Source organism: Ornithorhynchus anatinus, chromosome 11 (assembly GCF_004115215.2).
Source record: "Ornithorhynchus anatinus isolate Pmale09 chromosome 11, mOrnAna1.pri.v4, whole genome shotgun sequence".
NCBI lineage: Eukaryota > Metazoa > Chordata > Mammalia > Monotremata > Ornithorhynchidae > Ornithorhynchus > Ornithorhynchus anatinus.
In genome coordinates this window covers 3,506,076-3,533,639 of record NC_041738.1, presented here as the reverse complement: position 1 = coordinate 3,533,639, position 27,564 = coordinate 3,506,076, and the positions used below count along the sequence as shown (strand labels likewise).

The 27,564-nt window shown below is 51.1% G+C and overlaps 1 protein-coding gene across 2 annotated transcripts in view; it reads left to right on the top strand.

The window, feature by feature from the left end:
* TRIM24 (tripartite motif containing 24) overlaps positions 1–27,564 on the top strand; it is a 58,284-nt gene that overhangs the window by 7,701 nt on the left and 23,019 nt on the right. For both annotated transcript variants that reach the window (XM_029075056.2, XM_029075055.2), the window contains exons 2-6: positions 15,818–15,936; positions 21,492–21,639; positions 22,986–23,118; positions 24,306–24,422; positions 26,998–27,112. In XM_029075056.2, the coding sequence (XP_028930889.1) occupies positions 15,818–15,936; positions 21,492–21,639; positions 22,986–23,118; positions 24,306–24,422; positions 26,998–27,112 (632 nt within the window). The remainder of the gene's footprint in view (positions 1–15,817; positions 15,937–21,491; positions 21,640–22,985; positions 23,119–24,305; positions 24,423–26,997; positions 27,113–27,564) is intronic.

Below are 27,564 nucleotides of genomic sequence, written 5' to 3'. Positions count from 1 at the left end.
ACAACCTGATTACCTGTATCTCCCCCAGTGCTTAGAACAGTGCTCGGCACATAGTAAGCGCTTAACAAATGCCAACATTATTATTATTATTCTCTTTCCACTAGGCCTCGATGCTTCTCCGAGGTACCTTCCTCCAAGGAATCTTCTGGGTTTTTCCCTAAGGTTCGCTGCTTAGCTTCTCCGTGGGTGTTTGTGGCCATTTTTCCGGGCAGCGTTCGTGGATAGCCCGTAACTCGATCGCTAGCCAAGCCGTCCCGTGTTAGGACCTCACCGGTTGCCTCGAAAAACTACCGGGTGCTGACCCACTTCATTGGCTCAGTGAATAACAGCCTCTTTTAGGGACAGTGAAAGGGCCAGAATACGCCGGTCTACAAGTGGCCGATTTAAACGAAGCAGCGGACATCCGAAACTTGCAAATCCATGAAGCCTAAAACGTCGCCGGAGGAGGCTGAGAAATTTACTTTCCCGCTTTCCCCGCGGACTTCCTGGGGAAACAGAATAACTAAATTCACTCCTGACCCGCTGTAATTGGCTGTAAACTTTGGGCAAGGGCCTATCCCTAAGGTTGTCATGAAGGACGATAAATAATTTGGGGGCATGAAGTGAATTATCTCGAACCTTGACACGCCCTCCCCACGCCCCCTCCCAAAGGGTGACGAAGGTGGTTATTTAAAGAACAATTTCCACATGCTTATTAGCAGGGGTGAAATTTTTCTAGGAGGAGGCAGTCCCTTCAGCATATAGGGAGTCCTCTTTTGTGGGGGTAGAAAGGTCGGCTGTTTCTTCATCCCCGGCTTCCTCCTCACCGCTGATTTTCGCTCCGGTCGTCGTCTGTTGCTTTCACCGTGGTTTGAGGCATCCCAACCTCAGCTCCGTCCCCACAGGGCGAGGGGGCCGAGGCTCCCTTTTCATTCCCTGCCTAAACCCTCATTTCCCCTCCCTTCTGCGTCGCCTGTACCCCTGAATCCGTTAATCAGACGTATTTGTGGAGCGCTTAGTGGCTGCAGAGCACTGAACTAAGCGGTTGGGAGAGAACAGTACAACAGAGCGTCCTTGCCGCATAGTAAGCGCTTAACAAGTGCAGTTCTTATAATAATATAATATATTATTGCCCTCGGTGAATTAATAATTCAGTAATTAATGATCGCCTTATTATATGCCTGCCCTCGGTGAGCTTCCAGTCGAGGGTACCATACTTTGAACCTGACCCCGCCTCAACCCCACGTCACGTGTGTCCCTCTCTCACTTCCCCATCTGGAATTTATTTGAATGTCCGCCTCCCCCGCTAGACCGCAAGCTCCCAGCCCAGCGCTCTGCACACAGTAAGCGCCCGATGCAGACCGTTGGATTGATTGCTTGGAGGATGAGGCCTCCATCTTCCTCCGGCCCTTCCACTCTGTTTCTCTGACTCCTCCCTCGCGTCGAGAGGGAAATAAGGGGGCAGAGGGATTGTTACCCAGTACCGGTTTCGCGATACTGCAGGTGTTCTCCGCCGTCACACAAACCTCCGTGTTAGTGGAGCGGCACGGTTGGGGTGGCCGAGGAGCGTAGCTCGCTTGTCGTCATCGTCGACGGGATTTATTGAACGCTCACCGGATGCCGAGCGCCGTACTCAGGACTACAGTATAGCGGTCGGGAGACAAGTTCCCTGCCCGTGTACTTCATCCATCCCTGCATCTTGCACAGTGCTCTGCAAGAGTAAGCGCTCAATAAATACCATCGATCGATTGCTTTTTGATGATTGATCATCAATCAGTCATATTTACCGAGCGCTTACCGCGTGCAGAGCGCTGACGGTTGGGAGTGTACAGTACAGCAAGATTTGGTGGACGCGTCCCTGCCCGCAGCAGGCTTACGGTCCAGAGAGGGCTACAGACATTAATAGGAATAAATAATGTGCGGATAAATACACAAGTGCCGTGAGGCGAACATGAATGGCCAAACACGCTAAAGGTAGAAATGAGTGGAGAGGCTTAAAAATATTAGAAAATGCCCGTAAATCCGCCAGCCACTGTCTTAGATAACATTAGGTTACAGAAAAGCAGGGATTTAAGTGAACCCCGGGCTGCTAATATCATAAAAGACTTTAATCCAAACCCGCAGGTTTTGCTAAATCCTCTTTTCATCGGTCCAGCAATCCATTGAACGTTGAGACCCCAGGTGTCTGGAAGATCCTTTTCAAAGTACTTATCTCCCAGCACTCAGCGTAATGCTCAGCACACAGGAGGTGCTTAGTAAGCATTCCGGTCAACCCACGTAAAGGAGAGCCGATTCCAGCCCACCGCAAAGAGATTCCATCGTTTCCGAAAAGAGATTCCCAGCGGTCATCACCCCTCCGGACAACTCTCCCTCAATCTCCTCTCGGTCCGTCAGTTTATTTTTTTTTTTTATCCCAGATCAGTAATGATCTTCTCTGAAGGCTTAGAGCGACACGGCAGGTACCTAGAAGTGTTGAAAAATAAATACCATTTAAAAACAAAACAAAAAAACCCACACAGGTAAGTAGCCGGACCACCCTTCCTCCCTCAGTATCCTGGCCCTCGTCCACTCGTGCGATGGGGTGATGAGCAGACTAGAAGCGGAACCTGTTGTTGTTTTCTTTTGGGGAGTTTTTGGCTTTTAATTTTGGCCAGCTGTTCTCCAGCTCCTCACTCTAGCAGATGAGCACACGGAGCCAAAGAGCAAGAAGTAACTCCGACAAGCCCATCACGTGAATTTTTATCCGAGCCCTTTTTGGAAGCGCGTTGGCCCTAGAAAGCGGCCGGCGACAGCGGAGGAAACGGCTGACCTCAGTGGCTCACCTGTGATCTTATTTCCCGACAGAGTTAAACACAAAATAGCTTTTACACGCATCTCCAATCAACTTACTAGAAGCCAGTGAGATTGGCTCCCCTGGAAAGGGTGGGAAAAGCAGCATCTCAGAGCCACAGTTGACCGATCGGTGGAATTTAGCGCGCTTACTGTGGGCAGAACACCGTTTTAAGCAGTTCCCGTAGGGAATATTGGGGGCCCTCCCTGTGGTTGGGCAGTTTGTTCCAGGGTCTTCACCTCGAAAGGCCCTTTCCTGGAGCTCCTACCCGGTGGTCTGGTAATAAGACGATTTCCTTGGCTTCCTCGGAGGTCACCAGACCTTAGCCATAACCTTGCGTTTGCAGAGTGTTTCCACAGTTTCCACACGTTCCTGTCCTTCCCCTTCCTTTCCTCCCTGCCCTTTCCCTCCGTTACCCTCTCTTCTATCCCCTTTTCGGCTTTTCTTCTTCCTCCTCCTCCGTCTTCCCTGTTTCCTGTGCATCATTCCTAGAGAAATCCCGCCACCGCCGCTCCTTGATGACGATGATGGTATTTAAGTGCTTAGTATGTGTCCGGCACTGGTCTAAGCGCCGGGGTAGAAACAAGATCATCAGGTTGGGCACCTCCCCTGTCCCACATGGGGTTCATAGTCTTAATCCCATTTGACAGATGAGGTAACCGAGGCAACAGAGAAGGGAAGCGACATGCCCAGGATCACCTAGCAGACTAGTGGCAGAGCCGGGATTAGAACCCAGGTCTTTCCGACTCTGAGGCCCGGGCTCTATCTCTTTCAAAGAACCATGGGGTTTTATTTATAATAATAATGGTGGTATTTGTGAAGCGCTTACTATGTACAAAGCACTGTTCTAAGCGCTGGGGGGATACAAGGTGAAGAGGTTGTCCCACGTGGGGCTCACCGTCTCCATCCCCGTTCGACAGATGAGGTAACTGAGGCCCAGAGAAGTGAAGTGACTCGCCCACAGCCACACAGCTGGCAAGCGGCGGAGCCGGGATTCGAACCCACGACCCCTGACTCCCCAGCCCGGGCTCTTGCCGCTGCCGCTTCTCAATTTATCCGAATTGATCTCAAGTAGCGCGGCCTCTTCCCAAGAACACGGAACCGTTTATAGTTCAGTCCCGCGCGCTGGGTGTCCGGTGAATGCTGATTAGCCAGGATGGGCATCCTGTTTTCTGCCAGATTGATTTGGGGGGAAAACTGAAGCCAGATTATTGTGGTCTTCCCCGCCTCTGGAAACATTTTCATCGGGCGAATTCTGGGATGTGGTAAGCATCGCGTTCAAGCGGATGTTGGCTACATTCACAGAGGAGCTGTTGGTGATGGATTCCTAGAGAGAAAATCGAGTGGAGGAAAACCCCCAGCCATGAGAAGCAGTGTGACCTGGTGGATAGACGCGGGAGATTATTAAATAATCAGCTGTTTGTGATGGATTCCTAGAGAGAAGGTTGAGTGGAGGGAAAACCCCAGCCAGGAGAAGCAGCGTGGCCTGGGGGATGAAACACGGGAGACTATTAAACATTAATTTAATATTTCATAATTTAAAAATACTAATAAATGTATTATTATTAGAAGTGTCAGAAGACCTGGGCGCTAATCCCGGCTCTGCCACCTGTCTGCTGGGTGACCTTGGCCAAATCATTTCACTTCTCTGTAAAATGGGGATTAAGACTGCTGGTCCTCTGTGGGACTGTGTCCAACCTGATTAGCTTGTATCTGACTGCAGCACTTGGTACAGTGCCTGGCACATAGTAAGCGCTTAATAAATGCCATTTAAAAAAAAAATCAGGACAGAGACCAGGAAAGGCTCTAACTGCAGCGCATGGTACAGTGCCTGGCACATAGTAAGCGCTTAACAAATGCCATTTAAAAAAAAAAAAATCAGGACAGAGACCAGGAAAGGCGACCACACTTTTCGTCCAGGCATCCTTAATGCTTCTATCCACCAGGCGCTTAGTACAGGCGCTTGGGAAGCAGCGTGGCTCAGTGGAAAGAGCATGGGCTTTGGAGTCAGAGGTCATGAGTTCGAATCCCAGCTCTGCCACGGGTCAGCTGTGTGACTGTGGGCAAGTCACTTAACTTCTCTGTGCCTCAGTTGCCTCATCTGTAAAATGGGGATGAAGACTGTGAGCCCCACGTGGGACAACCTGATTCGCCTGTGTCTACCCCAGCGCTTAGAACAGTGCTCTGCACGTAGTAAGCGCTTAACAAATACCAACATTATTATTATTACAGTTCTCTGCACATAGTGAGTGCTCACTAAATACCACTGATTAATTATTTCAGAAGCTCCAGCAACCTGTAGCCCTTGGAGAAAATGCAAAACTCCCTCTCCGTTGGATCTGTATGTGACCTTTGGGTATTTGATGTTCGCCCCACCCTCAGCCCCACAGCAACTGTGGACGTGTCTAAATCATACAGGAAGGGCTTCCTCCGTGCCAGGCTCTGTACTGAGCGCCGTGGTAGATGCAAACTAATCGGGGTGGACACAGTCCCTGTCCCTCATGGGGCTCACAGTTTTCATCCACATTCTACAGATGTGGTAACTGAGGCCCAAAGAAGCAAAATGGCTCGCCCAAGGTCACACAGCAGACAAGTGGTAGAGTCGGGATTAGAACCCACATCCTTCAGGCCCCTGCTCTACCCACTAGGCAACGCTGCTTGTTGTGGGCAGGGAATGTGTGTACCAGCTCTGTTGTATTCGGCTCTGCTGAGCGCTTAGCACCGCGATCTGCACACACTAAGTGCTTACTAAATACCATTGATTGGTTAATTGATTTTTCCAGAAGCTCCAGTCAGCAGATTTTTTGATACATATTAAGTATTTTTTGTTTTTGTGGTATGTGTTCAGTGCTTACTATGCTGGGGAAGATACAGGTTTATTAGGTTGGACACAGCCCCAGTGTGGCTCAGTGGAAAGAGCCTGGGCTTCGGAGTCAGAGGTCATGGGTTCGACTCCCGGCTCTGCCACTTGTCAGCTGTGGGACTGTGGGCAAGTCACTTCACTTCTCCGGGCCTCAGTTCCCTCATCTGGAAAATGGGGATTAACTGTGAGCCTCACGTGGGACAACCTGATGACCCTGTATCTCCCCCAGCGCTTAGAACAGTGCCCTGCACATAGTAAGCGCTTAACAAGTACCAACATCATCATTATTATTATTATTCCACATAGGGCTCACAGTCCTAATCCCCCTTTTACAGATGAGGGGACCGAGGGCCAGAGAAGTGAAATGACTTGCGCAAGGTCACCCGGCGGACAAGCGGCCCTTCTGACTCCCGGGCTCGGGCTCTGCCCATTGGGCCATGCTGCTTCCCGGGAGATGGGAAAGCGAGGTCGACTTCAAGGCTCCCATCCGTATACAGGAAAGAGAATTTAAACAGTTACAAATTGGCTCCCCGCCCAACGCGGACAAAGCGATAGGGAAACCTTCTGCGGGCTGCCGAAGGAAATTCCAGGGGCCGCCCCCCCCCCCCCCTGCTTACCTCTGCCCCAGTGTGATCTTTTTGCTGTTGTTGTTCTTTGTCATTGAAAACAACTCCCCTGGGTTGTGGCAGGAATGGCCCTCATCAAACCCATTTCTTGAAGGTGAGAGAGCCCGTTGGGAAAACAGAAGGGAAATCCTTAATTGAAATATTTCTGGACAAACTCTCTCTTTGAGGAGAAGGAGAAATCAGCAAGAGGAACTGGCGGGTGAGGTTGCGGGGTTTTTTTTTTTTTTTTAATGGCATTAAGCACCTACTGTGTGTCAGACTGGTGTGGGCACGGGCTAAATTAGGTCGGACACAGACCTGGTGTCCCACGAGGCTCCCTGTCGAAGGGGGAGGGAGAACAGGGAGTGAGTCCCCATTTTACAGTTGAGGACATTGAGGGCCCCTCCTAGACCAAGCTCGCTGTGGGCCGGGAGTGTGTCTGTTTATTGTTGTATCGTTCCCCTCCCAGGCGCTCAGCACAGTGCTCTGCGCGCGGTAAGTACTCAATAAATAGGATTGAACGAATGAATGAGGCCCAGAGAAGTGAAGCGACTTGTCCGAGGTCACGCTGCAAGCGGTTGGCCCAGCCGGGATGAGAACCCAGGACCCCCAAATCCCGGGCCCCGGCTCTTCCCACTTGGCCGCTTTGCCTCGGTTTCCCGTTCCGACCTAATCGGAATAGGTGAGAGGCGGTGGGTTATCCCACAGGAAGGGACTAAAGAGGCAGTGTGAGGAATAGAGCGCCTGGACATCTACGTGAGGTTAGAAACAGCTCTCCTATCTCATTTGTATATATTTTTATTACCTTATATATTTTGTTAATGAGGTGTCCATCCCCTTGACTCTATCGTGATTAAGTTGTCTTGTTTTTGTCCGTCCGTCTCCCCCGATTAGACTGTAAGCCCGTCAGTGGGCAGGCATTGTCTCTATCTGTTACCGAATCGTACATTCCAAGCGCTTAGTCCGGTGCTCCGCACATAGTAAGCGCTCAATAAGTACGATTGACCGAATGAGGCCTGTGTTGAGGGGCGGACAGGGAGAACACCATCAAAAAAATAAAATAAGATGAGGGAGAAGTCCCTGGGAAAGGAAGTCAGCCGCCGATTAGAGGAACCATTTTTAGGACGGTTCCCCCAACAAGACAATAGAGATAGGATGGGACAGGAAACTAGCCACGTTGCGGGCCGGGCCGGTGATTACCTCAACCTGACCCTTATTTGAGCTCAAACACCCGGCGGGGAGTTTAGAAGGGAGCGGTCTAAGGGGCCGGGCGGCCCCTTTCCACACCAAAGTCGCCAACGCGGAGTCAGTAATAAGAAGAAGTGTGGTATTTGTTGAACATTTACTATTCGCCAGGCACCGCGCTAAGCGCTGGAATAGGGGCAAAGTAGTTGGGTTGGACACAGTCCCTGTCCCACATGGGGCTCACGGTCTTCATCCCCGTTTTGCAGAGGGGGTAACCGAGGCCCAGGGAAGTGAAGCGACTTGCCCGGGGTCACACAGCCCGATTTGTCCATTCCAAGCGCTTAGTACAGTGCTCTGCACATAGTAAGCGCTCAATAAATACTATTGAATGAAATGGCGGGGTCGGAATTAGAACCCAGGGCCTTCTGACTCCCAGACCCGGGCTCGATCGCGCTCTATTCAGGAAGGAATTTAGGAAGGAGGACCGAGCTAACCGAAGGAAGAGGACCGGCGAGGGGGTAAAACTGAGGCAGGAAGTTGAGGTCTGCGGGATTTGGGCACAGGAGAGACTGGGCCACCACGTCGGAGCATCCTGAGAGCGCGGAGCTGGAACTCGACGGGAAAGGGGAGAGCCCAAACAAACCTTTCTCTAGCAGCTGTAAGAGGAATAATAATAATAATAATTGTGGTATTTAATAATAATAATATCGGTATTTGTTAAGCACTTACTATGTGCAGAGCACTGTTCTAAGCGCTGGGGGAGATCCAGGGTCATCAGGTTGTCCCACGTGGGGCTCACAGTCTTAATCCCCATTTTCCAGATGAGGGAACTGAGGCACAGAGAAGTGAAGTGACCTGCCCAAAGTCACCCTGCTGCCAGGTGGCAGAGCTGGGATTCGAAAACAAGCAAACGGGCATCCGTATAAATAAAAAGGGTTGGTAGACGTGTTCCCACAACAAGCTTGTAGTCTTAAAGGGGGACTGTTGGACTTTCTTGTGGGAATCCCACCTCCATCAGTTTGCTTTCCTTTTTGGCCAGCGCCTTACAGAGATGTATCTGTTGTTTCCCCCCACATCCCAAATATTTTCTTAGGCCCGTCACCATTCCTGTTCTTGCAAATTCCATTGTTATCGTCAGTCCGTCTCCCCCGGATTAGACCGTAAACCCGTCAAAGGGCAGGGACTGTCTCTGTCTGTTGCCGACTTGTACATTAATATTAATAATAATAATGATGTTGGTATTTTTTTAAGCGCTTACTATGTGCCGGGCACCGTTCTAAGCGCTGGGGTAGACACGGGAATCAGGTTGTCCCACTTGGGGCTCACAGTCTTAATCTCCATTTTCCAGATGAGGTCACTGAGGTACCGAGAAGTGACTCGCCCAAAGTCACCCAGCTGACAAGTGGCCGAGCCGGGATTCGAACCCACGACCTCGGACTCCAAAGCCCGTGCTCTTGCCGCTGAGCCGCGCTGCTGCGCTTAGTACAGTGCTCTGCACATAGTAAGCGCTCAGTAAATACTATTGAACGAATGAAATTCAATGGAGGTGGTGGCCGGAGGCGGGGGGATCCGTGGAGGGGTATCTGTTTTATCCGTCGTCGTCGGTGGGCTCGTGCCGCGTTGGCTGGCACCCTCCAGAGCTCACCCCGGGACCCCCCCCCAAGTCCCACTTGAGCCACTCCTGGTCATCAGTTTAGCAATCACTGCCCACACACCTAACATCTTAACCCCACTGAACAGTGGAAAGAGAGAAGAGTGGAGGGGGTGGGTGTGTGTTTGTGTTTTTTGGGGGGGCCTCTAGGGCCACGTTAATGGCCTCTACATTCCTAGACCCGCATATCAATCAGTCATTGTTATTTATTGAGCACTTGCGTACCCAGCACAGCCCTTGGGAGAGGGCAACACGGTTATTATTATTATAATGGCGTTTGTTAAGCGCTTAATAATGGTATTTGTTCCGCGCTTACTACGTGCAGAGCACTGTTCTAAGCGCTGGGGTAGATACAGGGTCATCAGGTTGGCCCACGTGAGGCTCAGATGAGGGAACTGAGGCACAGGGAAGTGAAGTGACTAGCCCACAGTCATTCATTCATTCATTCAGTAGTATTTATTGAGGGCTCATTGATTCAATAGTATTTATTGAGGGCTTACTATGTGCAGAGCACTGGACTAAGCGCTTGGAATGAACAAGTCGGCAACAGATAGAGACGGTCCCTGCCGTTTGACGGGCTTACAGTCACGCAGCTGACAACTGTCAGCCTCACATGGGACAACCTGATGACCCTGTATCTCCCCCAGCGCGTAGAACAGTGCTCTGCACATCGTAAGCGCTTAACAAATACTACCATGATTATCATTAGGGATTTTATTATTGTAAGAGAAGCAGCGTGGCTCAGTGGACAGAGCCCGAGCTTGGGAGTCAGAGGTCATGGGTTCTAATCTCGGCTCTGCCGCTTGTCAGCTGGGTGACCGTGGGCGAGTCACGTCACTTCTCTGGGCCTCAGTTCCCTCATCTGGAAAATGGAGATGAAGACTGTGAGCCTCACGTGGGACAACCTGATGACCCCGTCTCTCCCCCAGCGCTTAGAACAGTGCTCTGCACAGAGTAGGCGCTTAACAAATACCAACATTATTATCATTCATCCGGTGGACCTCACAGAACCCCCCTGGATGGGATCTTGCCATCAGCGTCAACAAAAAAACCCCCCAAAACACCCAGCTCTCCACTCCTGTCTCTCCTTCTTGATGCTCCCCCAGAATTTTCCCTCCCTAATCGACCCCCTCTTATTTCTCCATTTCCCGTTGAAAAATGTGGTAACGTGGTCGAGGGGGAAACCGGGTCGAAAAGGTCCTTTTTTCCAAGTCTCTCCGAAGGCTAATTTGCATCATTAACTTCCCAATCAGTCTTAATTCGAGCTCTTTCGCCCCGGTGTGAAGGGACTTTAATGACCCATTATCTTCCATTCAGCTGAAGAATGGAACCGATGGAGCCTTGGCCTGTTCTGTGAATCTGGGTTTTGGAAGCTTTTTAATTGAAAAAGAATTTGACTTGCAAAACCCTCGCTGCGCTCACGTGCACACAAAGCTTGGGTAATGCGAGCTTTGAAATCACACTATAAATCACTTGGATTTTAATAACCAGGCCAGTCGTGCTATGTATATTTTTATATATATTTTTTTTTAGAGTAAATCGATCGCCTTTTTTTTTGGCGAGGACGTCTAGAGGGGGACAGTATTTTAGATTCCTTTCAAATAACGCTCGGCAGGCAGAAGGCTGAGAAGCGGTGTCGCCTAGTGGGTCCGGGAGTCAGGAGCTGGGTTCTGATCCCGACACTGCCTCTTGTCAGCCGTGTGACCTAGGACGAGTCATTTCGCTTCTCTGTGCCTCAGTTCTGTCATCTGTAAAATGGGGGTTAAACGCCTATCGTCCTCCCTTCTCAGGCCGGCAGCCTGTGTCCAACTTAAATTATCTTGCCTCCAGTGCTTGGCACGTAATGATTGTGGTGTTTATGAAGGGTTAAATTTGTGCCAGACACTGTGCCGAGCACTGGAGCTAACGTGGGCTCCCGGCCTAAGTAGGAGGGAGCACGGAAACTCCCTCTCTCAGCTGAGGGAACTGAGCCACAGAGAACGGAAGTGACTTTCGCTCGATCGAATTCCATTCGTTAATTCAGTTTTATTTATAAAGCACTTTCCGTGTGCGGAGCACTGTACTGAACGCTTGGGAGAGTACAATGCAACAATAGAGAGACACGTTCCTGGCCCACAATGGGTTTAGAGTCGAGAGGGATGAATTTACAATTCGCTTCACTTCTCTGTGCCTCGGTTACCTCGTTGGTAAAATGGGGTGAGCCCCAGGTGGGACTCGAACTCTATCCAACCTGATGATCTTGTATCTACCCCAGTGCTTAGAACAGTGCCTGGCACATAATAAGCGTTTAACTAATACCATTTTGTTTTAAAAAAGCAACCTAGTGGAGTGTGGGCTTCAGAGTCAGAAGACTTTCATTTAATCGTATTTATCGAGCGCTCACTGTGTGCAGAGCACTGTAGTTAAGCGTTTGGAAAGTACAATTTGGCAACAGCTGGAGACAATCCCTACCCAGCGAGGGGCTCTAACCCCAGCTCTGCCTCTTATAATAATAATAATGATAATGTTGGTATTTGTTAAGCGCTTACTATGTGCAGAGCACTGTTCTAAGCGCTGGGGGAGATACAGGCTCATCAGGTTGTCCCACGTGAGGCTCACAGTCTTAATCCCCATTTTACAGATGAGGTAACTGAGGCACAGAGAAGTGAAGTGACTTGCCTAAGGTCACACAGCTAAGTGGCAGAGCTGGGATTCGAACCCATGACCGCTGACTCTGAAGCCCGGGCTCTTTCCACTGAGCCACGCTGCTTCTCTTATCTGCTCTGTGACCTTGGGGGAGTCATTTACCTTCTCTGTGCCTCAGTTTCCTCAGTTGAAAAACGGGGACTCAAACCCCATTCTCCCTCTTCGATGGGAGCCCAACGTAGGACCTGATTGGCTTGTACCTGCCCCCGTGCTTAAAACAACGCTTGGCTCATAGTAAGCACCTAACAAAAAGCATAGTTATTGAGTCAGAAGGCATGGGTTCTAATCCCGGCTCCGCCTCCTGTTAGCTGTGTGACTTTGGGCAAGTCGCTTGCAGCCTGGCTCAGTGGAAAGAGCACGGGCTTTGGAGTCAGAAGGCATGGGTTCGAATCCCGGCTTGGCCGCTTGTCAGCTGTGTGACTTTGGGCGAGTCACGTCACTTCTCGGTGCCTCCGTTCCCTCATCTGTAAAATGGGGATTAAGACTGTGAGCCCCACGTGGGACAACCTGATTCCCCTGTGTCTACCCCAGCGCTTAGAACAGTGCTCGGCACATAGTAAGCGCTTAACAAATACCAACGTTATTATTCTCGGTGTCTGTTACCTCATCTGTAAAATGGGGATGAAGACTGTGAGCCCCAAGTGGGACAACCTGATTATCCTGTATCTACCCCAGCGCTTAGAACAGTGCTCTGCACATAGTAAGTGCTTAAATACCAACATCATTATTATGTTTGGGGTGGGGGGTGGGAAAGGGGAGATGCCAGAGGGAGCTGGAGGAAAAGCATGGAAACAAGAGGCCTCGAGAGCTCATAACTTCACGCTGCTTCTCGAGCAGCAGTGGAAAGAGCCCGGGCTTGGGAGTCAGAGGTCGTGGGTTCGAATGCCGACTCTGCCACTTGGCAGCTGGGTGACCGTGGGCGAGTCCCTTCCCTTCTCTGTGCCTCAGTTCACTCATCTGGAAAATGGGGATTAAGACTGTGAGCCTCACGTGGGACAACCTGATGACCCTGTATCTCCCCCAGCGCTTAGAACAGTGCTCTGCACAGAGTAGGCACTTAACAAATACCGACATTATTATTACTATTATTATAACCCTGAGGTTGGGGTTGTCAAACGGTTAGGTAGGTAGGGACACGGAGAGAACCAAGAGCTTGGATTTGTAGGTTTCTCCCAGAGTTTTTCCAGGAATTAGGACGGAGAGAACCAAGAGCTTGGATTTGTAGGTTTCTCCCAGAGTTTTTCCAGGAATTAGAACGGAGAGAACCAAGAGCTTGGATTTGTAGGTTTCTCCCAGAGTTTTCCCAGGAATTAGAACGGAGAGAACCAAGAGCTTGGATTTGTACGTTTCTCCCAGAGTTTTCCCAGGAATTAGAACAGAGAGAACCAAGAGCTTGGATTTGTACGTTTCTCCCAGAGTTTTCCCAGGAATTAGAATTTTACTAGGAACTGAACGCGGGGCAGAAACATAAATCATTAGAAGTGTAGCAGTTGTGACTCACCTCCAGCTTGGGGGAAAGGTCAACCTAGAGGAACTTTATCCCAGACTACTCTTGTTGAACTTAGGACCGCAGAACGACGATGATGCTCGTTGGTGTTAATGCTTAACAGTTCTCTAATGATCTCTACCCCACCCTGGAGAGGCAACATGGCTCGGTGGCAAGAACCCGGGCTTGGAAGTCAGAGGCCATGGGTTCTAATCCCGGCTCCGCCGCTTGCCAGCTGAGTGACTTCGGGCAAGTCACTTCACTTCTCTGGGCCTCGGTGACCTCATCTGGAAAATGGGGATGAAGACTGGGAGCCCCACGTGGGACAACCTGATCACCTTGTATCCCCCCCCAGTGCTTAGAAAGGTGCTCTGCACATAGTAAGCGCTTAAATACCACCACTATTATTATTATTAATCCTTCCTGGCCTCTCAGTCGCCTCTGACGGTAAGGAGCACTCCGTCTCCTGTCTCATCTTGCTTTCATCAATACAGTTCTTCCCTCTGGCCGGCTCTTTCTCAGCCCTTCCCCCTGATTCCTCTGCTTCTTCTCCCCCCCCATCTGTGGGGGTCCCCTGCCCCGCATTCCCTTGGGGAATTCACCCGCTTCCAGAGCTCTCCTGAAGACCTGCGAGCCCCTCATTGGGCAGGGATGGTCTTTATCCGTTGCCGAATTGTCCGTTCCAAGCGCTTAGTACAGTGCTCTGCACAGAGTAAGCGCTCCAGAAATACGATTGACTGAAAGAACGCCTGCAATCTCCCGGCCACTTGTCAGCTGGCGACTTTGGGCAAGTCACCTAACTTCTCTGTGCCTCAGTTACCGCCTCTGTAAAACGGAGGTTAAGACTGTGAGCCCCACCTGGGACAACCTGATAACCTTATAGCTCCCCCAGCATTTAGAACAGTGCTTGGCACATAGTAAGCGCTTAACAAATATTATTATCTCACATTTCCTGTTGCTTGCAAGACCGAACTCCTAGGCTGGAAGCTCCTTGCACGTTCCCTGCCCTCCAGCTCTGTTGTAGTGGACTCTCCCGAGCGCTTAATTACCATTTATTATTACGGTATTTCGTTAAGCACTTACTCTTCCAAGCACTGGGGTAGATAACGAGTTCATCAGGTTGGACTCCGCGCCGGTCCCACATGGGGCTCACGGTCTAAGGGGGGAGAAGAGGAATCCCCATTTTACAGTTGAGGAAACTAAGGCGCAGAGAATAAAAAAAAAATGGTGGTATTTGTTAAGCGCTTACTATGTGCAAAGCACTGTTGTAAGCGCTGGCGGATACAAGGTGATCAGGTTGTCCCACGTGGGGCTCACAGTTTTAATCTCCATTTTGCAGATGAGGTTACTGAGGCACAGAGAAGTGAAGTGACTTACCCAAAGTCACACGGCTGGCAAGCTAAGTGACTTGCCCAAGGTCACACCACTGCAGACAACCGACAGAGCCGGGATTGGAATCTGGAATGAGAGGCGGCGTGGCCTAGTGGATAAAGAACAGGCTAGGGAGTCAGAGGACCTGGGTTCTAATCCCTGCTCCGCCACTTGTCTGCTGTGTGACCTTGGGCAAGTCACTTAGCTTCTCTGCGCCTCAACTGTAAAATGGGGATTCAATGCCTATTCTCCCTCCTACTTGGACTGTGCCTCAGTTATCTCATCTGTAAATGGGGATTCAAACCGTGAGCCCCATGTGGGACTGGGACCGTGTCCAACCTGATTAGCTTATCGCTTCCTAGCATTTTAGGACAGTGCTTGGCATGTAGTAAGTGCTTAACAAATACAGTAAGGAAAAAGATCATCCGAGTCTCAGGTTCTGCTCGTTAGACTCGGCCACGGTGCTTCCTCAGTGCAGTGTCTGCCCACAGTAAGTGCTCACTAAATATGATCGATTGATTGCTTGGTAGCACAAATCCATCAGATCTCCACTCTCCCCACCTTCAAAGCCCCCTTGAGACGCCACCTCTTCCCCTAATTAATCCTTCCCCCCCCTCCTCGTCCCATCCTCCCCCCTACCACCTGAGCACTTGGGCAGTTCCTTCCTCTCTGCACAAGTGTGCACATGTTGTTCGTATGTATTATCCTCTTCGAGCTTGTTTCCCCTTCTTTATAGGTTGATCGGCGTCTCTTTCCTCAGCTAGGTCCGTCAACTCCTGGGGTCATGAGCCACGCCGTTGTCGTCCGCTCCCCTCCCCCAGTAATTATAATTATTATGGTATTTGTTAAGCGCCTGCTACGTGCCAGGCACTGTACTAAGCCCTGGGGTGGGTACGCACAAATCGGGTTGGACTCGGTCCCTGTCCCTCGTGGGGCTCACCCCCATTTTCCAGGCGAGGTCACTGAGGCCCAGATAAGTGAAGTGTCTTGCCCAAGGTCGCACACAGCAGACAAGCGGCAGCCGCCGGGATTAGAACCCGCGACCTGACGCCTGGGCCTACGCTCTGTCGACTCCACCGAGTGCTTTTAGTAGAGGCCACTCAGAGCAACAGACTCGCGGTAAATACCGTCGACTGACGGATTGTTGGGTTTTGTTTTTCAGTTGGCGTTATTCGCTGTCCCGTTTGCAGCCAAGAATGTGCCGAGAGACACATTATAGATAACTTTTTTGTGAGGGACACCACGGAAGTTCCCAGCAGTACAGTGGAAAAATCCAATCAGGTGAGTCCATCCACGTTGGCTGTCCCAGCAGATGTTACTCGTGGGCAGGGGATGTGTCTAACAGCTCTGTATCGTACCCTCCGTAGCGCTCAGTACATTTGATTGATTGATTGGCATAACTGGGACCTTCAGTGTGACTTGGCGGGGGGTGGGGAGGGCAAAGAAAAACCCCAAACAATTGACCGTTGGGAGTGGTTTTTTTTTTAAATGATTTACAAAAGGCCGCCAAGTGGACGTGGCCAAACGGCGTCAGGAAAGTTTGCAGAGACAAACTTTCTGAAGATTGGATTTTGGGGGGTTTAAAAATCAGTTCACTTATGCCTTACCTATATGTTAGGTAAGCGTCCTTTCAATCTATTTCTTCGTTCAATCGTATCTATTGAGCGCTTACCGGGTGCGGAGCACCGTACTCGGGTTATGATCTGGAGCTTACCGAAGCCCCTACGACCGGGATCGTTTCCGCTCCTCTCCGTCTCGGAAACTACTTGAGGGCAGCTGGGATCGTCAAGGGCTTTTGGAAAGTAAGGGGAAATTAAGTAGAGTTGTCTTATAAAAATCACCATTGGGTGGGAGGCTCCGGAAAGCCTTCTTGGAAGGGGAAGCAGCGGGGCCTAATGGATAGAGCACGGGCCTGGAAGTCTGAAGAACCCGGGTTCTAATCCCGGCTCCGCCACTTGTCTGCTGTGTGACCTCGGGCAAGTTACTTAACTTCTCTTGTGCTTCAGTGACCTCCTCTCTAAAATGGGGATTAAGACTGTGAGCCCTGTGTGGGGTAGGGAATGCGTCCTACCTGATTAACTTGCAACTACCTAGCGCTTGACAAATATAGTACGCGCTTAACAGATGCCATTAAAAAAAAGGAAAAAAAGGACTTTGGACTCCCAAATAAATCTTGTGACGTGAAAGGTGATTTTTGCTTCGCTGAGACCTAGGAACATTCCTTGAGTGGGGCTTGCTGGGGCTTTCAGCTACCGAGCTGAAAGAATTAAGCACCAAGAGGGGTGAAATCATTCCTACGCTGTGTGCGTTGCTCTGCTGGAGTCGGGCCTCCTTCCCTCCCCCCCCCCAACAAACACACCCCATCTCTGCCTGTCCCCCCGGGGCTCCCCGTAGACCCCCGTGGTGACAGGACAGCTGGTTCAGGGGTGGCACTAAAAATGGTCAAGAGGGGACCTTTCTTCAATTTTGAATTTTGGGTGACTTGGTGTCTACCTCCCGGGCCTTTCCCTGCCACCAACCGGTTGTCATATTGCGTCAGTAACACGGCAGACTCCCGGCTTTACTGGGGTTGGGGTGGTGGGACGGAGGGTGGGGAGAGAATGATCGTTCATTTGGGAGAGTGTGAAGAAGTCCCGGGAAGTCAGGGAGCGACCGTCCTAGTTCCTGGAACTTCCCTGCCTTTCCACCTTCTGCCATCCATTGTAACCCAGAAGGCAGCTCAAGAGTCGTAAGACACCCCTCCAAATGACAAAGGAGTGTAAAAATATTCCAATCTTCCTGGATAAAAGACCTCCGTTTACACCTGGCTGTAGAAATATCATTATCTTTGGCATTTCAGCCGTTGGTATTCGTCGAGCCCTTCCTGGGTGGAGAACACTGTGTGAAGCACTTGGACGAGTACAGTATAACAGATTTGGTAGACATGTTCCCTGCCCACAAGGACCTTACCAGTCTAGAGCTTCTGGTGGACCGAGATCGTGTCTACCATCTCTGTTAATTCTCCCAAGCACTTAAGTACAGAGCTCTGCACACATAAAGCACTCCAGAAATTCCATTTTTTTTTTATGGGTATCTCCGCCTCTTTTGAAGCTTCTGCAAAAAGCAGCCACTCTGTCCTCGATGGGCCACGCGAGGCCGGTCTCCGACGTCCTCGTCGCACACGGAATTAGTTCCCCTTCCTGACGTGAGCTCAGCAGAGCGCCAGTTCCCTCTGAGATGCCTCCTTTGGGGCACGGTACGGGACGGTCTTCCCGGTGCCTTTCCGTTGCTCGCAGTCCTCTCCAGTCACAAGCTCTCCGGTCACCACGGTTCTTTGGACCCACCCCTCGAGGTCTCTCCGAACGCCTAGCCCCCCGAGAGCCCCGAAGAGAATCCGACGTCCCCGATGCGCAGCCCATTACTTCAGTTTACTTAATAGATTTTCCGAATCGGGCCCTTTGGGGAAATCATTCAGAACCCAAGTACACTAAAGGAAGACATTAGCGTCTCGGTCTAGTTGTTTTTGCGTTTTAATTAAACATATCTCTGTGAGAAGGGAAGCCAGGGTAAAAGCAGCCCCCCGGGCCGGGTTGCGTGCGCTTACGCAGCTGCCGAGAGAGCTGGGGCGGAGGGGATACGAGCACGGAGCCCCCCCCCAACTAGCAACAGGACCGAAAGAACCACAATCAGGGCGAGTTACGGGGCCTCCGGGGTGACGGAAACAGCCGGGCTGACGGAAGCTTCTCGGACCGGGTAGGACTGAACCCGGAGGCAGGAGAGGGATAGTAGAACCGGGAGCCGAAAGCTGCCTGTTACACTGTACTCTCCCAAGCCCGTAGTTCAGAGCTCTTTTAGTACAGTAAGCGCCCCAAAATACGACTGGCTGACCGACATTAAATATATGAGGTCCCTGGCGGCTGGGACCCGATCAGATGCTTAAAACAGTGCTCTGCACACAGTAAGTGCTCAATAAATACCCTTGAATGAATGAGGCAAGCCCAGAGGCAGTCAATCCGTCGTATTTGAGTGCTTACACGCGCAGGGCACTGTGCTAAGCGACAGAGTCGGTAGGCATATTCCCTTCCCTATAGAGGGGGGATCTATCAGTCCGTGCGTGGTATTACCTGGGGTATTTATCGAGGTCCTTGAGGGTAGGAATCGTGTCTACCAGCTCTAGAGTGTTTTACTCTTCCACGTTTTTAGTACAGCGCTCGGGCACACGGTAAGCGCTCTAAAGATGCGATCGATGGGTCGACTGCTCGAGCCCCCAGTGTGCGCTCACTGAGTAATCAGAGAGGGATTCAGCGATCGAGTGGCTTGGCCCGGAGGTGGGTGGGACCCCGGGAAGAGGGGGGTAAGAGTGACTGGGAGGTGGGGGGCTGGAAGGGAGCGAGGGCGTGGAAGTCAGACAAAGGGGAAAGCAGCAGGCCAGAAATGAGAGGACTAGCTGCCCTCCCAGGGGGACAGACATCAGGGAAAGTAAGGAAAAGGACTGAAAAGCAACAGAAATAGCAGGTCTCAGCAGTGAGGAATGGACATCCTCCCTTCTGTTGTTCTCATCCGTGTTGCCGCCCCATCAGCCTACTCACTGGGCCGTGATAATAATAATTATGGTATTTTTTAAGCGCTTACTGTGCGCCAAGCACTCTTCTACGCGCTGGGGTAGATAGGAAGTAATCAGGAGGTCCCACGTGGGGCTCACAGTCTCAATCTCCATTTTGCAGATGAGGCAACTGAGGCCCAGAGAAGTTGTGACTCGCCCAAGGTCACACAGCAGACGAGAGGCGGAGGCGGGATTAGAAACCCACATCCTCTGACTCCCAAGCCCGGGCTCTTTCCACTGGGCCATGCTGCCTCTCGGTCTTGTCTGTCTCGCCGCCGACCTCTACCCTACGTCCTGCCTCTAGCCCGGAACGCCCTTCTTCTTCGTATCTGACAGACAATGACTCTCCCTCTCTTCAAAGCCTAGTGAAGGCCACATCTCCTCCAAGAGGCCTTCCCTGACTGCGCCCTCCTTTCCTCTTCTCCCACTCCATTCTGCGTCACCCGGATTTGCTCCTTCGATTCCCCCCTCCCACACCCCCTCAACGTTTATGTCCGTAGCTGTAATTTATTAATATTAATTTCTCTCTCCCCCTCTCGACAGTAAGGTCACTGTGGGCAGGGAGCGTGTCTACCAACTCTATGTTGTACTCTCCCAAGCGCTTAGTACAAGACTCTGCACACAGTAAGCACTCAATAAAGATGATTGATTGATTGATTAGCCCCTTGCCATTGCATTCTAGGCGATCAGTCAGTTCTCTCCCCCACTTCTTAATTATCCTCACTCCCCTCCCACTATAACCCAACCTGTACACTTCACTCCTATACTATAATATCGATGTGTTCTACATTCCTATCCTTGATCAGGAACTATAATATAATAATAATTGTGGTATTCAAGCATATGTGCCACGCACAGCATTAAGCATAGAAGATACCGACACTAAACTTCAGGTCGGACACAGTTCTTGTCCCACAGAGGGCTCACAGCTTAAGGAGGAAGAAGAAGAGAATAGGAACCTTTCGGTTAAATACATTTATCGCTGTCCTTTGGAGGTTTCAAAGGTGATCCTTCGGAAGAGATTTTCAATCGTATTTATTGAGCGCTTACTGTGTGCAGAGCACTGAATTAAGCGCTTGGAATGTGTAATTTGGCAACAGGTAGAGACAATCCCTGCCCAAGAATGGGCTCACAGTCTAAACGGGGGAGGCAGACAGCAGAGCAAAACAGAACAAGCTTTTGTTAACCCATGCTAGTGTGTCCAGTTAAATTCGCTAGATGGCCGACGATTCCCCTTGGCATGAGATGCAGCGAAGATCACCCCTTGCCAACGCTTCCCATCGTCGGGCCTTTCAAACGTTTCTTCGGGCCGCTCTTTGACAGTTCCCTAATTCCAGCTCATCGTGGAAAGGCTGCTTGGAGACCTCGCCCTGGCCCGTTCTCACTCGATCAGTGGTATTTACTGGGTGCTTACTGTGTGCAGAGCACTAAGCGCTTGAGAGAGTAAAATAGAACGGAGTTGGTAGACACATCCTCTGCCCACAGGGAGGACTTTCAGCCTAGAGGGGGAGGCTGACATGGACAGAAATAGTCTGTGCTCCACGCCCCATCCGGTGAAGCCTCTTGGAAGAGATGCTGTGCCTTCGTGCGGCTGGCGGTCTGGCTCGTAGCCCAGGACTCGCTCTTTGCCCCTCTAGACTGTAAGCGCGTTGTGGGCAGGGAATGCGTCTGTTTATTGTATTGTGCTCTCCCGATCGCTTAGTACCGCGCTCTGCACGCTCAATAAGTGCCATCTTCCGATTGATTGTAGTCTCCTGGGGTAAAATCCCGTTTCTCGGGTCAGAGGAGGGGGATCCCACAACCTCTCTAGAAACCTCCTGTTCTGTGTGAAGCTTCCGAGGTCCCGTTAACACCACACACCTCAGCCTCCGGAAGGTGGGGATTCAGGAATTAGCTCTTGCTTTGATTTCACTTCCCGAGGAACGTCCCCCAAAGTCTCACTTTTCCCCCGCCCAAAGAGATGAGAACAGCGGACCGGAGAGTTCCTTATTAGGGTGAGATTTTGCCAGTTAGTTTCCCCCCCGCAAGAAAAGATCCAAAGAGCGGAACAGATAGTTCCTTAGTGCGGTAAGATTTTCAAGCCCCTTTTCATAATCAGCTTTAAAAGTTTTTTGTTAATTGTGAGCGAGGTGTTTTCTTTTTTCTCCCAGATTCACTTAAGTCCGGAAACTAAGCCTAGAACAGTAGCATTGGCGTTCTCGGTAACGGACTGGGCCGTTCTTCCCTTTTACTGAAGTGTCTTCTGTGTCTCTAGGTGTGCACAAGCTGTGAAGACAATGCAGAAGCCAACGGGTTCTGCGTGGAGTGTGTGGAGTGGCTCTGCAAAACCTGCATCAGGGCCCATCAGAGAGTCAAATTCACAAAGGACCACACTGTCAGGCAGAAAGAAGAAGTGTCCCCAGGTGAGTCCCCCAGACCCCTCCCGAGAAGCAGCGTAGCCTAGTGGATAGAGCACGGGCCTGGGAGTCAGAAGGACCTGGGTTCCAATCCCTGTTCTTGTCTGCCCGTCTCCCCCGAGTAGACCGTGCGCCCGTCAAAGGGCAGGGACTGTCTCTATCTGTTGCCGATTTGTACATTCCAAGCGCTTAATACAGTGCTCTGCACATAGTAAGCGCTCAATAAATACTATTGAATGAATGAATGAATGCTCTGCCACACATCTCCTGGGTGACCTTGGGCAAATCACTTCTGTACCTCCGTTACCTCCCCTGTCAAAGAGCGTGAGACGTGTGGGATAAGAGACTGTGCCTGACCTCATTAACTTGTATCATTCCCAGTGCTTGGCATATAGTAGGCGCTTAAGTACTATTATTATTATTAATAAATATGATCAATTGATTGGTCTCGTGTAGCACCCTCCCCCCCACCGAGCATCCGCGCCCTTAAGGGCGGTGACCGTGAGGCTGAATTTCCTCTCCTCTGCTGGACAGTCTGAATGGTGTTCCACAATAAAGTAGCATTTAAGAATGTTTGTCGTTAGGTTGCCAGATATTGAATGAATTGAGCCTTTTTTAAGAGGGCCAAGTGAGACTGCCTGCGTGGCAGTAAACTCGCCAGAACTAGCCGGTAGAACTCATCTGGGGTTGGTCGATCCCGTCGATAGCGGTGAACGAGGAGGTGATCTATCTGGGCTCATTCAGTTCTCGGCGTGGGTTTGGGATTGATGATAACTCCTGGGATTGATAATAACCGTGGTGGATGGGATTTTTTTTTTTTAATGGTATTTGTTAAGCGCTTACTATGTAGCAGACACTATACTAAGCTCTGGGGAAGATGCAGGCTGGACACAGACCCTGTCCCATGTAGGGCTCACAGTCTTAATCCCCATTTTACAGATGAGGGAACCGAGACCCAGACAAGTGAAGCGATTTACCCAAGGTCACACAGCCGACAAGAGGCGGAGCCGGGAATAGAACCCAGGTCCTTCTGACTCCCAGGCCCGGCCTCTATCCAGTAGACTGTTCTGCTTCTCAGGGAGTGAGATCTGGAGCGTGGGCAATAGGTTCCACCCCAGATGACCCAGGGTGGGAAAGTCACCCCGCCAATCGCTGCCCTCTGAACTCTCCAGTATTGGGGGTTTGGGATCCTCAACTCCCAGTGGAATGTGGACAGAAAGGCTGGAGGGGCATATTAAGCCCATCGTAGCGGATCGGATTTTTCACAGACTTGCCAGCTGGGCCCGCCCCCCCCCCCCCCACCCGCCAACTCTCACCTAACAGCAATTCTGACTGCCGTTTCGTTTTTCCAGAAGCCGTTGGCGTGACCAGTCAGCGCCCTGTCTTTTGCCCGTATCACAAGAAGGAGCAGCTGAAGCTCTACTGCGAGACCTGTGACAAGCTGACGTGCCGGGATTGCCAGTTGCTAGAGCACAAAGAGCATAGGTGGGCGTTCTCGTCACCGGCGGCTCCACCGTTCGCGGCGGAGCGCCTCGTCTACAGAGTCGTTCGAGACCGGTCTGGGGCCCGCCGAGCCGTTCCTTTTACTGGGTGCCCCGTCTCCTTCCCCCCCAGCCCCCGTCGTCTCCGGGGACTTGGTTGATCTTGAAATAGGCTAAGTCAGGACAACCCCAATCCCCGGGTTATCGGAAGGGACCCGACGGCCCCCCTCCGACCAGCTTTGGGGGGACCTAGATCCAACTCCAGGGGCTTTTGGCAGCTCCCGCTTGGCTCGTCCCGGCAGGCCGCAATTGTTCCGTCGCCCGTGGAAAACAGACATTCACGCGGATGCACTTGGAGGGTCGTTTCGTCAGCCGGGAGTCGGGGGCCGGCTAGCGAGGCAGCTTCGGCCACGGAGGTCTGCAGATCTTGGGGGGAAGGGACCGCTTTCACCCCTCCCGTGAAAGGGTTTCCCGGCGTCGAGGGGTCCACCGTGACGTGGGGGCAACAGGAGCTGGCGCGGAGGCCGAAGGGCCGGTCTGCGGGGAGGGAGATCGGCGGGGACCAGACAGAGTTTAAACAGATTCCTGTTTTTCTGAGGAGGCTTTCCACCAAAGCCATAGGTGGAAAACCCATTCCACTCAAAATTCTTTTGAATATAAACCAAGGTGGTAATAATGATAATAACCGGTAGTTGTTAGGCACTTAACTAGGTGACAAGCACTGTGCGGAGTGCTGGGGCAAGCTACCAGATAACCGGGTCAGACGCAGTCCCTGTCCCACATGGGGCTCCCATTCTAAGGTGATTGCCACAAGCTATGCTAGAGAAGCAGCGTGGCTCAGTGGAAAGAGCCCGGGCTAGGGAGTCGGAGGTCATGGGTTCGAATCCCGGCTCTGCCACTTGTCAGCTGTGTGACTGGGGGCAAGTCGCTTCCCTTCTCAGCGCCTCAGTTACCTCCTCTGTCAAACGGGGATGAAGACTGTGAGCCTCAAGTGGGACACCCTGATGACCCTATAACTCCCCCAGCGCTTAGAGCAGTGCTCGGCACATCGTAAGCTCTTAACAGATACCAACGTTATTGTTAGATGGTCAGGATTACCCATGTTTTATTGTGGGTTTGGCCTTTGCCTTTCCAGTTGTTTTTCCCGGCTTTCGGACCCTCCCGTTAACGTGACCAAATTGTGTCCCGCAGGTATCAATTCATTGAAGAAGCTTTTCAGAACCAGAAAGTCATCATTGACACACTGATCACAAAGCTGATGGAAAAAAACAAGTACATCAAATTCACAGGGAATCAGATCCAAAACAGGTAACGGTCCGCGGTACTCGTGGTATTGCGGGGGAGTCGGCTTTGGGTGAAAATATTCCCCGGAGAGCCTTGGAAGATTTCCTGGCGGGAGATCTCCAGATATCCCTTCGGCGGGTGATGTGGAGGGATGATTTCCAAGTACTTGTTTCTGATGGGCCCGTAGAGTGACCATCAGGGCTTGTGCGGAGATCGGGGACACCGTCTGAAATCATCAGCGGTATTTATTGAGCGCCTACTGTGGGCAGACTACTGAGGCCATACTGCTCACCTCCTCCAAGAGGCCTTCCCAGACTGAGCTCCCCTTCTCCCTCTACTCCCTCCACCGCCCCCCTTCACCTCTCCGCAGCTTAACCCTCTTCTCCCCCCGTCTCCCTCCGCTCCTCCCCCTCTCCCTTCCCATCCCCTCGGCACCGTACCCGTCCGCTCGACCGTATATATTTTCATCACCCCATTTATTTTGTTCATGAAATGTACAGCGCCTCGATTCTATTCAGTCGCCATCGGTTTTTACGAGACGTTCTTCCCCTCGACTCTATTCATCGCCATCGTTCTCGTCCGTCCGTCTCCCCCGATGAGACCGTGAGCCCGTCAAACGGCGGGGACCGTCTCTATCTGTTGCCGACCTGTTCATTCCAAGCGCTTAGTACAATGCTCTGCACATAGTAAGCGCTCAATAAATACTATTGAATGAATGAATGAATGCTTCTACGAAAACGCCCCTTCGGAGAGCTTTCTACTGCTGGATCTCACAGCTTCCCCTCTTCCTTTTACCAAGCGATTCCATGAGTGGCAAGAGGCGGAAGACAGAATCCCTGTAATAATAATAATAATAATGTCGGTATTTGTTAAGCGTTACTATGTGCAGAGCACTGTTCTAAGCGCTGGGGTAGATACAGGGTAATCGGGTTGTCCCACGTGAGGCTCACAGTCTTCATCCCCCTTTGACAGATGAGGTCACTGAGGCCCAGAGAAGTGAAGTGACTTGCCCACAGTCACACAGCCCTGTACGGAAGCGGACCTCGGTTTTGCAAAGTCAGTGGGCCAGACCGACTCTCAAGCTCACCCACCCACGCGCACAACCCTTAAATAATAATAATAATAATGTTGGTATTTGTTAAGCGCTTACTATGTGCCGAGCACTGTTCTAAGCGCTGGAGTAGATACAGGGTCATCAGGTTGTCCCTCTTGAGGCTCACAGTTAATCGCCATTTTACAGAAGAGGTAACTGAGGCCCAGAGAAGTGAAGTGACTTGCCCACAGTCCCACAGCTGACAAGTGGCAGAGCCGGGAGTCGAACCCATGACCTCTGACTCCGAAGCCCAGGCTCTTTCCACTGAGCCACAAAAGCAAAAATATACTCAGGTCGCTTTTAGTCCTTCAGGAAGATAATAATAATAATTATGGAATTGAAGTGCTTACTGTGTGCTAGGCACTGTGCTAAACACTGGAGTAGGTACCAGCAAATCGGGTTGGACCCAGTCCTGGTCCCACGTGGGGATCACAGTCTCGATCCCCATTTTACAGATGAGGTGACGGAGGCACAGACAGTCGTGTTCATGTGGGACCGGGACTGTGTCCGATCCGATTATCTTGTGTCTGCCCCAGCGTTTAGAACGGTGCTGGAACATAGGAAGTGCTTAATGAGTACTCTCAAAAAAATGGGATTTATGGAGGGCTCACTTGGTGCAGAGCACTGTACTAAGAGCTTGGGAGAATATAAGATAACGGAGTCGGTTGACACATTCCCTACTCACTGTGAGCCTCACGTGGGACCACCTGATTACCCTGTATCTACCCCCAGCGCTTAGAACAATGCTCTGCACAGTAAGCGCTTAACAAATACCAGCATCATGAGAAGCAGTGTGGCTCAGTGGAAGAGCCCGGGCTTGGGAGTCCGAGGTCATGGGTTCGAATCCCGGTTCTGCCACTTGGCAGCTGTGTGACTGTGGGCAAGTCACTTCACTTCTCTGGGCCTCAGTTATCTCATCTGTAAAATGGGGATTAACCGTGAGCCCCACGTGGGACAACCTGATTACCCTGTATCTACCCAGTGCTTAGAACAGTGTTTGGCACATAGTAAGCGGATAACAGATACCATAATGATTTGACCTCTAAAAGCAACTCTCTTGTGCTTGCACTCCTCCATTCATTCATTCATTCAGTAGTATTTATTGAGCGCTTACTATGTGCAGAGCACTGTACTAAGCGCTTGGAATATACAACTCGGCAAGAGATAGAGACAATCCCTGCCCAATGACGGGCTCGCAGTCTAACTTTAAGGTCATTACGGGCAGGGAACATGTCTGCTAATTCTGTTGTAGTGTACTTGCCCAAGCACTTAGGACAGTGCTTTGCGCATAGTAAGCGCTCAGTAACTACCAGGGCTGATTGATTGATTGTTCTGCACAAGGTAAGCATCCAGTACACGGCATTGATTGATTGAGAGATTCAAAGCCACCGTCGGGTATAGAACAGATTAAAAACGACAGCGTTTATTTCAAATTTGAATTATTATTTTTTTTAAAGCCGTCCGGTGGCTTCCAACCCAGTCTCTTTCTGTCGTTTGAATTTCCAGAATAATTGAAGTCAATCAAAATCAAAAACAAGTGGAGCAGGATATTAAAGTTGCTATATTTACCTTGATGGTAGAGATCAACAAAAAAGGAAAAGCTCTGCTACATCAACTGGAGGTGAGTTGCCTCGGGAGCCCCCCCCCCCGGCCCGGGGCTCTGTCTCCGCAGAGCCCGGTGCCGTGGAATAACGGACCGGAAAGTCACCCCCCCGGGATTCCCTTCAAAGCCCGTGCCGTCCAGAAATGATGCCAAGCCCCCGGGGGCTCCAGTTTCCAACAGTCCGGAAGCGAATCCTCCCAAGGCATCTATTTGGTCGGTTGGCTGGCGTTTGCGTAATTCCGTTTCTCTCCTCGGGTTCCAGTTCTCCTCCCGTCTGGCCCGACAGTGGATTTAGACTTAACCGTGCATTACATCCCATGGATTTTCCTTAGAAACAGTTGCGTCGTTGAGCCGCTCAACGTTTCGGGAGCGGTCAGGACTCGGGAAATAGAAGTCTGCTCAAAAGACAGAAGAAGCTCGAACTGTGGGCAGGAAAGTGAGATCCGGCATCAGAACGCTCTATTAATGGG